Source organism: Salvelinus alpinus, chromosome 28 (assembly GCF_045679555.1).
Source record: "Salvelinus alpinus chromosome 28, SLU_Salpinus.1, whole genome shotgun sequence".
Lineage (NCBI taxonomy): Eukaryota > Metazoa > Chordata > Actinopteri > Salmoniformes > Salmonidae > Salvelinus > Salvelinus alpinus.
In genome coordinates, this window is record NC_092113.1 from 27,083,109 (window position 1) to 27,098,296 (window position 15,188).

At 40.1% G+C, this 15,188-nt stretch overlaps 1 protein-coding gene across 2 annotated transcripts in view; it reads right to left on the reverse strand.

The window, feature by feature from the left end:
• Positions 1 to 2,111: 2,111 nt before the first annotated feature.
• Positions 2,112 to 15,188, reverse strand: part of LOC139557574 (diacylglycerol kinase beta-like) — a 43,664-nt gene continuing 30,587 nt past the window's right edge. For both annotated transcript variants that reach the window (XM_071372562.1, XM_071372563.1), the window contains 7 exons: positions 12,791 to 12,951; positions 12,513 to 12,577; positions 12,295 to 12,385; positions 7,921 to 8,110; positions 7,508 to 7,625; positions 3,594 to 3,654; positions 2,112 to 3,387 (listed from right to left, as the gene is read on the reverse strand). In XM_071372562.1, coding sequence (XP_071228663.1) covers positions 3,310 to 3,387; positions 3,594 to 3,654; positions 7,508 to 7,625; positions 7,921 to 8,110; positions 12,295 to 12,385; positions 12,513 to 12,577; positions 12,791 to 12,951 — 764 coding nt within the window. In that variant the 3' untranslated portion in view covers positions 2,112 to 3,309. The remainder of the gene's footprint in view (positions 3,388 to 3,593; positions 3,655 to 7,507; positions 7,626 to 7,920; positions 8,111 to 12,294; positions 12,386 to 12,512; positions 12,578 to 12,790; positions 12,952 to 15,188) is intronic.

Sequence of the window (15,188 nt, forward strand, 5' to 3'; positions counted from 1 at the left end):
TTAGGGTAGCTTTAGTGTAGCTTAACTTCTTTCAATGTAAAGATATTGGTAGCTTGGTAAACTATATTTTCAGAGTAGCTTCCCCAACACTGAAGACACATAATAGCAATTGCTTCTAATAATCCATCTGTGAATGTACCAAAGTATAAGGTCATGGGGCCCAGCCAATGAAGCTGGCACAGAGCAGACCGCTAAAACTGAACAAGTGGCACCCCCTGTGAAAAATCTATATACAGTGTGTGTAAATGTAGTAGGATTAGGTAGGTAAGGCAATAAAAAGGCCATAGTAGCAAAAGAATTACAATTTAGCATTAACACTGGAGTGATAGATGTGCAGAAGATGATGTGCAAGTAGAGATACTGGGGTGCAAAGGAGCAAAAACATAAATAACAATATGGGGATGAGGTAGTTGGGTCGGCTATTTACAGATGGGCTGTGCACAGGTCCAATGATCGGTAAGCTTCTCTGACAGCTGATGCTTAAAGTTAGTGAGGGAGATATGTCTCCAGCTTCAGTGATTTTTGCAATTCGTTCCAGTCATTGGCAGCAGAGAACTGGAAGGAAAGGCAGCCAAAAGAGGAGTTGGCTTTGGGGATGACCAGTGAAATATACCTGCTGGAGTGGGTGTTGTTATGGCGACCACTGAGCTGAGATAAGGCGGGGCTTTACCTAGCAAAGACTTATAGATGACCTGGAGCCAGTGGGTTTGGCGACGAATATGAAGCGAGGGCCAGCCAACGAGAGCATACAGGTCGCAGTGGTGGGTAGTATATGGGGCTTTGGTGACAAAACTGATGGCACTGTGATAGACTACATCCAATTTGCTGAGTAGAGTGTTGGAGGCTATTTTGTAAATGCCGAAGTCAAGGATCGGTAGGATAGTCAGTTTTACGAGGGTATGTTTAACAGCATAAGTGAAGGAGGCTTTGTTGCGAAATAGGAAGCTGATTCTAGTTTTCATTTTGGATTGGAGATGCTTAATGTGAGTCTGGAAGGAGAGTCTAACCAGACACCTAGGTATTTGTAGTTGTCCACATATTCTAAGTCAGAACCGTCCAGAGTAGTGATGCTAGGCGGGTGGGTGCGGGCAGCGATCGGTTGAAGAGCATGCATTTAGTTTTTCTTGCATTTAAGAGCAGTTGGAGGCCACGGAAGGAGTGTTTATGGCATTGAAGCTCGTCTGGAGGTTTGTTAACAGTGTCCAAAGAAGGGCCAGAAGTATACAGAATGGTGTCGTCTGCGTAGAGGTGGATCAGAGAATCCCCAGCAGCAAGAGCGACATCCATTGATATATACAGAGAAAAGAGTCGGCCCGAGAATTTAACCCTGTGGCACCCCCATAGAGACTGCCAGAGGTCCAGACAACAACAAAAAAGCAGGTAGCCTTGTGGTCAAGAGCGTTGAAACAGTAACCGAAAGGTTGCTGGTTCAAGTCCCCGAGCCAACTAGGTGAAAAATATGCTGATGTGCACTTGAGCAAGTCACTTCATCCTACTTGCTCCTGTAAGTCGCTCTGGATAAGAGTGTCTGCTAAATGACTATAATGTGAAAATGCTTAACACCTAATAAAGATTTTGTACTTTAAAAAAAATACCTGTTACCTCATATCCCAGCAATAATGCCTTGCATTATGCCTGGGAAGAAAACACTTCAATTTGCTCAACTTGCTATTAACTCAACTTACCCCAAGGCAAATATTTTGACTATTAGCCCACCCACACAGCTACAATGATGCATTTTCATGCTAGGTTAAGGACCTTATGTTGAAGCTTATAGAGACCCCAACTGATGTATAGAACAATCTTAGAAGTATCTAATTTGGTTTAGATACACCCATCATGAAACCTCTAACACAATACATTTATTTACTTTTTTGGACTTAACTTGCTTACCACTTTTTCTGTGTAGTTTCTTCCTTAGACTCCATGAAATTATGACCTTTTCCTAAATATTTGGTCAAATTATGAATTTTGTGTATGGTTTGCTTGAATTAAGAGTGACTCAACTTAACCCTTTGGCTCAACTTACCCCACTCTCCCCTTGGCCTAACTAATAAAGAAACATATCAAATAGTTACCTATTCATTATATAATAACCACACCACATTGCACAATGTCAAATCGGTTTATTGAAATATCTATAGCATCATTTCCAATATTTTCAACATTCTCAGTATTTAAGTGAAATGATATGGCTAACCTTCAATTAGAGATACCGAATAAGAGAAAACTGAGACCTTACATTGAGAGGAGGAAGTAAACAATTTGTTTTCGATTCCAAACATTCACTCAATATATTAAAACTACTGAATTAAACTACTGCTATTAAAAAAATTAAATTACGTTTGGCCACAGGACATAGGAGCAAAGAGTTTCCTGCTGACAAGAGTGCATAATAATTTCATATAAATCTGCACTGATGTGGGTATATTACCACAAGCATTATGCACTGAGCTTTTAAACATTTCATAACTTAATAAATCCTAGACTTTCAATGACCAAATTTGATACAGTACCAGTCAAAAGTTTGGACAAACCTACTCATTTCAGGGTTTTCTTTATATTCTACATTATAGAATAATAGTGAAGACATCAACACTATGAAATAACACATGGAATCATGTAGTAACCAAAAAAGTGTTAAACAAATCAAAATATATTTTATATTTGATATTCTTCAAAGTAGCTACCCTTTGCCTTGATGACAGCTTTTCACATTCTTGGCATTCTCTCAACCAGCTTCATGAGGTAGTCACCTGGAATGCATTATAATTAACAGGAGTAAAAATAAAGAAAAACCATTGAATGAGTAGGTGTGTCCAAAACTTTGACTGGTACTGTATACATTTAAATTATCCTACAAAAATGTAATAACAATAAGGAAAATGCAGTTAAAATAATCTTGTTGAATAAACATTTAACTCAAACTTTTCAAGCGGATACCAATATCTTAGACTGTGCAACCCAGCAGTCTTTGTCCCCTTGATAACGCATAAGGTGAATTTGGCAAAAATGATGGCAAAGGGACATAAAACCCACTAAAAGCTCTTAACTTGTTGTCCAGAGTCATATATCAGGCTATCATACAGCTGTAGTTGGCAATGTTTTCATAATACCGTCTTGTATTGAGGCAGAACAAACAAAATAATGTGTTGAACTTTCTTAAAATGTTGGTCAACCTATTTCTCTAAAATATGCATATACCAACTGGTTTCACAAAGCAAGCTGCTTCAGTCATTTCACAAATGTAAAATAATAAGCAAGTGCATATAGACCATGTTACTGCGTGTGTAGCCAGGGAGCAGGCTACTACTTTGAGCTGAAGAAGCTGGACCGGCTCTGGGGACCCATCAGCATATTGGCCTGGTTCTTGTGTGTGATGTGAATCTGAAGGGGGAATATGAGTGAAAGGTTGTGTTACTCAAATGACCATGTTATTACCATGTCTACGTACTTGTTACCAACATGTTACCATGTTATATTAACAACATGTTATTAGCATCAATCTCCATGGTGTCTAGCAATAGAACTTGCTTTAAAAACTCTTACAACGCTCTGTTACACTGAACTCAATCTGGGTTCCTAGCACTCACCGTACAGGGTGGCTGCATCCAGGGCTCTCCGTCTATCTGCATCGGTAAAGGTTTCTTAGTCCTGAGAGATGGACAGAGACATAAGGGAGATAATTCTGTGTTCACAACATCTCAGAATTTTGTAAATGCCAGAATACAACTGGGAAAAATACACTTGAACGCCCCTCCAACTGGTAATTACTAGTGGGAAACTCATCTATCATCCCCATGCTCCGAGTTTCCCACTTGCACCTCTCTGACGTCATTTGTCAACAAAAAAAGACAGCAAGCATGGTGGCACCTTCAGCAGTTGTACAAATGATTGATACTAAATTGATTCTGTTTATCTTCCTTCTGATTTAAAAAGTGAAAGCAGCTCTGGATATAGGGCAGGCAGACTAGTGGTGGCAGGTAGCCTAGTGGTTAGAGTGTTGGGCCAGTAACTGAAAGGTTGCTGGATCGAATCCCAGAGCTGATAAGGTAAAAATCTGTCATTCTGCCTCTGAACAAGGCAGTTAGCCCACTGTAGGCTGTCATTGTAAATAAGAATTTGTTCTTAACTGACTTGCCTAGTTAAATAAAGGGTAAAACATAAAAAATTAAAAAAGATATATATATATACTACTGTTCAAAAGTTTGGGGTCACTTAGAAATTTCCTTGTTTTTGAAAGAAAAACAACTTTTTTGTCCATTTAAAATAACATCAAATTGATCAGAAATACAGTGTAGACATTGTGAATGTTGTAAATGACTAGCTGGAAACGGCTGATTTCTTTTAATGGAATATCTACATAAGCGTACAGAGGCCGATTATCAGCAACCATCATTCCTGTGTTCCAATGGCACGTTGTGTTAGCTAATCCAAGTTTATAATTTTAAAAGGCTAATTGATCATTAGATAACCCTTTTGCAATTATGTTAGCACCGCTGACAACTGTGGTTCTGATTAAAGAAGCAATAAAAGTGGCCTTCTTTAGACTAGTTGAGTATCTGGAGCATCAGCGTTTGTGGGTTCGATTACAGGCTCAAAATGGCCAGAAACAAAATACTTTCTTCTGAAACTCGTCAGTCTATTTTTGCTCTGAGAAATGAAGGCTATTCCATGCAAGAAATTGCCAAGAAACTGAAGATCTCATACAACGCTGTGTACTACTCCCTTCACAGAACAGCGCAAACAGGCTCTAACCAGAATAGAAAGAGGAGAGGGAGGCCCCGGTGCACAACTGAGCAAGAGGACAAGTACATTAGAGCGTCTAGTTTGAGAAACCGACGCCTCACAAGTCCTCAACTGGCAGCTTCATTAAATAGTACCCGCAAAACACCAGTCTCAACATCAACAGTGAAGAGGCGACTCCAGGATGCTGGCGTTGTAGGCAGAGTTGCAAAGAAAAAGCCATCTCTCAGACTGGCCAATAAAAAGAAAAGATTAAGATGGGCAAAAGAACACAGACACTGGACAGAGGAAGTCTGCCTAGAAGGCCAGCATCCCAGAGTCGCTTCTTCACTGTTGACGTTGAGACTGGTGTTTTGCGGGTACTATTTAATGAAGCTGCCAGTTGAGGACTTGTGAGGCGTCTGTTTCTCTGACGAGTTTCAGAAGAAAGTAATTTGTTTCTGGCCATTTTGAGCCTGTAATCGAACCCACAAATGCTGATGCTCCAGATACTCAACTAGTCTAAAGGCGGCCACTTTTATTGCTTCTTTAATGAGAACCACAGTTTTCAGCTGTGCTAACATAATTGTAAACGGGTTTTCTAATGATCAATTAGCCTTTTAAAATGATAAACTTGGATTAGCTAACAATGTGCCATTGGAACACAGGAGTGATGGTTGCTGATAATGGGCCTCTGTACCCTTATGTAGATATTCCATTAAAAAAACTGCCATTTCCAGCTACAATAGTAATTTACAACATTAACAATGTCTACACAGTATTTCTGATCAATTTGATGTTATTCTAAATGGACAAAAAATTAGCTTTTCTTTCAAAAACAAGGACATTTCTAAGTGACCCCAAACTGTTGAACAGTAGTATACAGTGGGGAGAACAAGTATTTGATACACTGCCGATTTTGAAGGTTTTCCTACTTACAAAGCATGTAGAGGTCTGTAATTTTTATCATAGGTACACTTCAACTGTGAGAGACGGAATCTAAAACAAAAATCCAAAAAATCACATTGTATGATTTTTAAGTAATTAATTTGCATTTTATTGCATGACATAAGTATTTGATCACCTACCAACCAGTAAGAATTCCGGCTCTCACAGACCTGTTAGTTTTTCTTTAAGAAGCCCTCCTGTTCTCCACTCATTACCTGTATTAACTGCACCTGTTTGAACTTGTTACCTGTATAAAAGACACCTGTACACACACTCAATCAAACAGACTCCAATCTCTCCACAATGGCCAAGACCAGAGAGCTGTGTAAGGACATCAGGGATAAAATTGTAGACCTGCACAAGGCTGGGATGGGCTACAGGACAATAGGCAAGCAGCTTGGTGAGAAGGCAACAACTGTTGGCGCAATTATTAGAAAATGGAAGAAGTTGAAGATGACGGTCAACCACCCTCGGTCTGGGGCTCCATGCAAGATCTCACCTCGTGGGGCATCAATGATCATGAGAAAGGTGAGGGATCAGCCCATAACTACACGGCAGGACCTGGTCAATGACCTGAAGAGAGCTGGGACCACAGTCTCAAAGAAAACCATTAGTAACACACTACACCGTCATGGATTGAAATCCTGCAGCGCATGCAAGGTCCCCCTGCTCAAGCCAGCGCATTTCCAGGCCCGTCTGAAGTTTGCCAATGACCATCTGGATGATCCAGAGGAGGAATGGGAGAAGGTCATGTGGTCTGATGAGACAAAAATAGAGCTTTTTGGTCTAAACTCCACTCGCCGTGTTTGGAGGAAGAAGAAGGTTGAGTACAACCCCAAGAACACCCTCCCAACCGTGAAGCATGGAGGTGGAAACATCATTCTTTGGGGATGCTTTTCTGCAAAGGGGACAGGACGACTGCACCATATTGAGGGGAGGATGGATGGGGCCATGTATCGCGAGATCTTGGCCAAAAACCTCCTTCCCTCAGTAAGAGCATTGAAGATGGGTCGTGGCTGGATCTTCCAGCATGACAACGACCCGAAACACACAGCCAGGGCAACTAAGGAGTGGCTCCGTAAGAAGCATCTCAAGGTCCTGGAGTGGCCTAGCCAGTCTCCAGACCTGAACCCAATAGAAAATCTTTGGAGGGAGCTGAAAGTCCGTATTGCCCAGCGACAGCCCCGAAACCTGAAGGATCTGGAGAAGGTCTGTATGGAGGAGTGGGCCAAAATCCCTGCTGCAGTGTGTGCAAACCTGGTCAATAACTACAGGAAACGTATGATCTTTGTAATTGCAAACAAAGGTTTCTGTACCAAATATTAAGTTCTGCTTTTCTGATGTATCAAATACTTATGTCATGCAATAAAATGCAAATTAATTACTTAAAAATCATACAATGTGATTTTCTGGATTTTTGTTTTAGATTCCGTCTCTCACAGTTGAAGTGTACCTATGATAAAAATTACAGACCTCTACATGCTTTGTAAGTTGGAAAACCTGCAAAATCGGCAGTGTATCAAATACTTGTTCTCCCCACTGTATATATATATATATATCTACTTCTTATGGGCAAAAAAAGAGCAAAATAATCAAAACCTTCTCTTGACCTACACATGATGGAATTTCTCAGTTTAAAACGTGAATACCCCCATCTTGTATTTAAGACTTTACAATGGGTAAGTACCACCTTCCCACTTGGTTTTGAAGACAGCATTAGTAGTGAGGATGGAATAATTTTTTTAAAGGTGCAAGGTGTAAAAATAATCATCCCACATCATACTGTGATATCTCAGCTAGTCTGTACATGTCTCAACATGTCACAAACACTCACCTGATTGTAATCTGTGAGGTTTTTGCTAGTCTTATAGCACTCTTAAGTCCAGTATATATCTGCCCCATCTCCATGGCCCCTTCTAGACCAACCACTTCCAAACGCCGGTCACTGAGGTCTGTCATGGAAGATGGAAACACTGAACATGCAATTCACACAGAGACAGTACAGTTTTTAGTCTGAGACTAGCTGTTCAAACCTACTTCACAACCCATCCAGGGTCAAGTGCATCTTCCAATAAAAATAACAAACTTTCTCTTTTAACAGCTGTGACATGAGAACAGACCTCTTGAAATGGATACTCTAAAACATCTCACATGATATTCTAACAATATTCTATACCAGACATGGGCACAACTTTTAACATTTTGAAACCTTGAGCCCTTGGATCAAGCCAAGGGATTTCACTGTACCTTGTCCACTGACTTTCAGGATTTCAGGGTCGACAATAACCTCAGGCATTTCCTGAGGATTCATCAAGCACTTGGATTCACTCTTCTTGGCTTCTCCCCACAGGTTGGATCCACCGTGCATGCTGGGAATGTTGAGGACTGCGATCCCCTCCATAGAAAGGCCACTCAGGTCCAATGGGGTGCCGCAGCACTGAGGGACATACAACATCAGGCAGACAGTGCAACTTAATGCGATGCCATAATGAGCTAAACATACCACATAACTATCAGGTCAGCTGTGTTAACCACAATCCTTGTGTAATAAAATAATATATGCTTGCTTGCTGACTATCGACGCACTAGTGGAGTGGAACTCACCTTTCATGGAGTAGCATTATTTTCCATTGATAGGTTTGGATTTCTGAACTTTAAATGTTATTCATCATTAGTTGTAATAGATACCTGAGGGGTGCCATAGGCGAGGGGCTACACCAGAGGTTAATGGCTATCTGTAGGAGGAAAGTATATAGTGGGTGCAATTAAGCTTGAAATGTACTGAGTGTAGGGAATGCAATCACATGTGGCAGGCATTGATAAGTGGAGACAGCCATGGATTAGTGATGAAGGGGGTCGAGGTCAGGTCACGTTAAGGGAGAAAGAAAAGTTTATGGCCCCTATCATTTAGTTTCCTGCCTAGCAATAAAGATACAATGTTTGTTCAGGTGTGTAGGAGGAGACTCAGCATAGGAGAAAGGTTTAAATATCAGTGCTTGTGTGAATATGTCCTTGTCTAGTGCAGCTGTATTGACCCTCTATGTAGAATAAAATTGGTTTGAGCTTTCATATTGTCTGTTGAGTTTTTACTCTGAAAATTAGAACCTAACAGTTGGCGTCACGAAAGGGATTCACAACGATTTGCAGTTGAACTAGAGATTTCCAAATCAGAGAAACAGGAGCCGGCACCAGAAATAAGGTAGGCACAGTTCCTACACCTGTTATCACTAATTATGACACCTTGGGGAGATGAGAATCGTAGGCTGAACAATTATAGGATACGGACCTAGAAAACCTGGGTTTATTCAGTAGGTCCATTGTGTAATGACCGGTCGTAAATATCTGGTGTAGGCTAGGTTCCATTAGGATAGGTCCCGAGTGGAGGTTTTCCTCTGCGAGATCCAGGTAAAAATAAGGTGTAGGGAAGGTTCCATTAGGATAGGTCCCGAGTGGAAGTTTTCCTCTGCGAGATCCATGAGGGACAATACAGTGTAGGGTAGGTTCCATATAGGATAGGTCCCTAATGGGGATATTCCCCTGTGAGATCTGTCAAAGGGATGAAAGTCCCAGCTGCAGTGACAGTGAATGTGGATAATGATAAGGTTGCCTATAAATTCTGAAGGTAAGCCACATGCATGGTTAAAAGAAAAGCAATAAGATATTCAAACACTGTTTGAGTTACGTGTATTAGCAGTAGCAATAAGGAGAGAGGTTGGTTTATGCCCTATGGGGAGGGGGAACCATGAAAGATTACGTGGAAATAGGAAAACAAGTCTGAATAGTTTTGGTAATGTGTGTTATCAACAACAGTGATATGAGGCGCAACACTGGAATAAGACATTAGGTCATCCGTATTCTCCAGTCATACATTTGCAGACGCTATAGTATAGGTTCTAATACAAGGTATTAAGTGCTGCGACCAATTAATAGGCACAAATACCATAACTATTATCTGGGGAAGTGGGTAGCTCTACCTTGGAAAATAGTTAATAGAAGGTGTGTATTATAGACGGGAGTGAAGAAATCTAAACAGCCTGCACACTGTCGGGAGAGGTTTCGGAATAATAACTATTGATATGGCAACAGACGGCCCTGATTTTCCCGGTAAAGCGGAGCTAGAGGATTTTAATAAAGCCATGGAGGCACTAAAAGAAGCGCACAAGCAGTCTACCAATTCTGCTCGAATATGGGAAAAAGTTAGCAAACTGGATATGATTGGTAAGCATTTCCCGGCTGATGAAAAATTCCAATCTGATAGAAAATTCAGGGAGGCAACTATGACTTGGCACAATGACAAAACCATAATCAAAGCTCAATATACCAGCGTTTTGATGTCAGCATTATCTCAACAAAAAATACCAACCGATAAACCCGGAATTAGTAGATGTACTCAGCTACAGAAAGACTGGGTAAGGGAGTACATTGATAGAATTTGTACTTTGGCTTTGATATCAGGTTTGAAACCTGTGTTCAAAACAGCAATTGCGGGGGTTGTGGATGAAATAGAGCAAGATGCTTTGAGAGTGGAATTTAACTCCGCTCACTTCGCAGACGTGCGAGGAGTTAATACAGCCACAGGGAAAGTCACTAACTATAGTTTCAATGGCCAAGGTAAGACAAAGAAACGTAGCGGAAAAACATCAAAGCGTAGGGAGAAAGAGTTCTGTTTTAGATGTGGGGCTGTTGGTCATTGGAAAAAGGAGTGTGAAGTGGGAATGGAGCCTGCTGCAATCGGAGGAAATGCTGCCATTTGCATCTTTTTTAAAAGAGCAACAACAAATCCTCCGAAAAGTAGCAGGGTGGGAACTTTCACATAGCGGTGTATGGCATCGGTACGATCGATAGTAGTTCATAGAGATTACAGTTCTATGTGAAGGAAGACATATGAGATCACGTCTTACACAACTATTTAATAGATGCCAGGGAACAAATATCGCTGATTCCTTATGATGAGAAATTGGCTAAATTTGCCACAAGAAAAAGTATTTTGGGTTGAAGAATCTAGGTGAAATGCCAGGGGGATGGATTCTAAAGAGGTAACAAATTAAAATGATCTGGCCAAACACTCGCTTTTTATCTTATGAGACATTTTATGTCGTCTTGTTCTGAAATAGATTTCTAGAATGGACGAAAGGGTGGAGGGGTCACGAGGAATTAGCATAGGAGTTACCAAACCTAAAATTAACTTAATATTTTTTTTGTTCATGAACATTGTGGTGCGGTGGTTATGGAGAATCATGGGGAAAAGAGACCTGTGAATTGTTGGACTCGGTGGCGAGATAAAGTCGCTGTGTCTAAGGGTAGTACATGCTAAATAAAAGATACATAAACGTTGAGGTGGATTAAAACAAATGTTTAATGATTGGAGTAAGGATAGAGGATTTACCATTATCATGTTTGATTTAGAATTAATACTTTTGGATTGCTGATGAAGATGTAGCATAGTGAATGCTAAGGAAATGTACACTTTCTTTTCCAGAAGAGGGGGTATCATTATCTCTCGTTGGAATGTTCCCGGAGACTGTGGTCTTGGGGAGAGCAGTTTTATATTCGGCAGTTTTAAGTATAAAAGTATCTGGAGTAGGCCATAAACGGAGTTCCCAGATAAGTAAGGCCTGTTATTTAGTGGGGTCCTTTCAATTAGGTTTTAAATTGGGTATGCAGAATGGTGGAAAGGTTTAAAATGTTTTTAAATGGTTTCGGAAGGACAGGGAAAGAAAAGGGAGAGGAAATATTTAATGGTGTTGAATGCCCTGTATCCTGACTTTCTGGTGAGGCCTGATCAATCTCACTAGAAATTATTGAAACAGGTGGGATTTAATTATAAAATGAATGAGAAACACCAGTCTCTATTCTATTTTACCATTACTTTATGGGATAATGGTTGACAGTTACTCCAAATGGATTGTGATATGTGTATGGCTGATTTCATTTTTGTCTTTGTTTCGATACACATTTATTGCCGTTTTGAATTGTATTTATCAGACATTTTTCATTGTTTATATGGACATTTCATAAGAACACTTGGAAATATAATTTAGGCCTATGGATCTTCGTTTATTGTCATAATATGTAGGCCTATAAATTTCTCCTCTTTCACGCATTTCTGGAACTTTGGCTACCAGCTCTGTGCCTTTGTGCACAATCTCCAGATGCTATTTCAGGTTTGATGTGTTGTTTCTAGACAAATATATTAATGCTTGCTGCCTGTGCATAGTTTGCATTTGACGAAAATGTTTTTCTCTTTCTCTTTGATTAACACAAAAAAGGGAGTATTTCCACAAGGAAAAGGTTAAGCAGGGGACAACACAGCTGCCATCTTTCTTTGATTTTCAGTTTCACGATAGCCTAGGAAACGAATTAGCCTAGCTACTGATGAATTCCAGGAAACAAGGCTTAAAAAATATACAACACGCCGAGAGATTCTGAAAGTAATGGAAAAAATAATAATATAAAACAATTTTGAAGACAGTAACTTGTTATGTTACTCCGTTACTCATAAAAGTAACAGTACTGTAATGTGTTACTTTTACTCGCAACACTGGTTGGGTATATGTTTTTTTATAAAGTTACTATATGGTTCTATGTGTTGATGCAAAGCTGTGTGTTTGCTATCCTCACCTCAATTGTAAGACATTCATTCAGTTTCTTGCATGAAGCAGAGATGGTCTCAGAGGTGGCAAACTCAAAATACCACAACTTGTTCTTCATTCTAGAATATTGAACAACATTCTTACATTAACGTAGGGTCATTTACACCATGCACAAAGTGATTACACCTAAAAGGCTAGTCCCCTCTGAATAACCAGACTCCAGCCTGGTTATTCAAGTTTTCTTACCTGCTATTAAATTTCTGGGGGTGTTTCTCTCTCAGTGTATGAAACCGGTGGGCAATAGAGGCATCCTGTCAACACAGAACAAGTTATAAAAAAGTTGACAAAGCATTCTGGTGTGTGCCATAAGGAAGTAGCCTGGACACATCGGTTTTTGCTGTCCTGCCAACTCCTATGGTCATTGCCATGTTGGCGTGACAATGACCATAGGAGTTGGCAAGACAGCACAAACAGATCTGGGACCATGATAGAAGTTAGATCCTAACTACTTTCCATTCACTCACCACTCCGATGGAGAAGTAGTTGTTGATGATCTCATAAGGCACAGGGTCACCCATCTCCTGGGGGTCCTCTAGGATCACCTCTACATTCCAGCGGTCCATCAGCACCGGGGTGCTGCCCTCAATCTCCTTCAGGATCCGACACAGATCCGTCCCATCATAACCTATAGGGGAGAGTGGCTCAACTATATTCAGCATCACTCCGTCAAGGGAAATATAGTATTCTTTCTCACAAAGATATCTACATATATTTCAGGATGTTCTGTATCCCTGGAAATAATCAGAATTCATATTAACATGATAGTTTTGAAAATATACTTGTAAAAAAAAAAGAAAAGTGGTCTCTTTGCACAACTTACCCCAGGTTTGGGATAAGTTAAGCCGTCTACAAATTTCTGTACTGAATGAAATATTACCAGAGACCTAAAAAACATGCCTTACAAAAACGTTGTACTTTTTAAAACACTTTTAACACAGGCCAAGCCCTATTGTTACCTCATTTCCAGCGATAATGCGTTGCATTACACCTGGGAAGAAAACACTTCAATTTGCTCAACTTAACAAACATTTTGACTATATTAGCCCACACAGCTACAGTTGAAGTCGGAAGTTTACATACACCTTAGCCAAATACATATAAACTTAGTTTTTCACAATTCCTGACATTTATTCCTAGTAAAAGTTAGGATCACCACTTTTTTTTAAGAATGTGAAATGTCAGAATAATAGTAGAGAGAATTATTTATTTCAGCTTTTATTTTTCTTTCATCACATTCCCAGTGGGTCAGAAGTTTACATACACTCAATTAGTATTTGGTATCATTGCCTTTAAATTGTTTAACTTGGGTCAAACGTTTCAGGCAGCCTTCCACAAGCTTCCCACAATAAGTTCTGAATTTTGGCCCATTCCTCCTGACAGAGCTGGTGTAACTGAGTCAGCTTTGTAGGCCTCCTTGCACGCACCCGCTTTTTCAGTTCCGCCCACAGATTTTCTATAGGATTGAGGTCAGGGTTTTGTGATGGCCACTCCAATCCCTTGACTTCGTTGTCCTTAAGCCATTTTGCCACAACTTTGGAAGTATGCTTGGGGTCATTGTCCATTTGGAAGACCCATTTGCGACCAAGCTTTAACTTCCTGACTGATGTCTTGAGATGTTGCTTCAATATATCCACATAATTTCCCATACTCATGATGCCATCTATTTTGTGAAGTGAACCAGGCCCTCCTGCAGCAAAGCACCCCCACAACATGATGCTGCCACTCCCGTGCTTCACGGTTGGGGTGGTCTTCTTCGGCTTGCAAGCCTCCTCCTTTTCCCTCCAAACATCAAGATGGTCATTATGGCCAAACAGTTCTATTTTTGTTTCATCAGACCAGAGGACATTTCTCCAAAAAGTACGATATTTTTCCCCATGTGCAGTTGCAAATCATAGTCTGGCTTATGTTGATATAGGACTAGTTTTACTAGGGATATAGATACTTTTGTACCATTTCCTCCAGCATCTTCACAAGGTCCTTTGCTGTTGTTATGGGATTAATTTGCACTTTTTGCACCAAAGTACATTCATCTCTAGGAGACAGAACGCATCTTCTTCCTGAGCGGTATATGACTGTGCGTGGTCCCATGGTGTTAATACTTGCGTACTATTGTTTGTACAGATGAACGTGGTACCTTCAGGCGTTTGGAAATTGCTCCCAAGGATGAACCAGACTTGTGGAGGTCTACACATTTTTTTCCTGAGGTCTTGGCTGATTTCTTTTGATTTTCCCATAATGTCAAGCAAAGAGGCACTGAGTTTGAAGGTAGGCCTTGAAATACATCCACAGGTACACCTACAATTGACTCAAATTATGTCTATTAGCCTATCAGATGCTTCTAAAGCCATGACATAATTTTCTGGAATTTTCCAAGCTGTTTAAAGGCACAGTCAACTTAGTGTATGTAAACTTCTGACCCACTGGAATTGTGATAGTGAATTATAAGTGAAATAATCCATCTGTAAACAATTGTTGGAAAATATTACTTGTGTCATGCACAAAGTAGATGTCCTAACCTACTTGCCAAAACTATAGTTTGTTAACAAGAAATTTGTGGAGTGGTTGAAAAACTAGTTTTAATGACTCCAACCTAAATGTATGAAACTTCTGACTTCAACCTTACATGGATGCACTTTCATGCTAGGTTTAGGACCTCATATTGAAGCTTATATAGACCCAAACTGATGTATAGAACAATCTTAAAATAATCTTCTTTGGTTTAGATACGAGCATCATGAAACCTCTTACAATAAATGTAAAACTTTTTGTTTCACCTAACTTGCGTACCACTTTTTCCATGTGGTTTCTTCCTTCACAATGATGACCGCTTCCTAAATGTTTAGTGAAATTATACATTTTGTG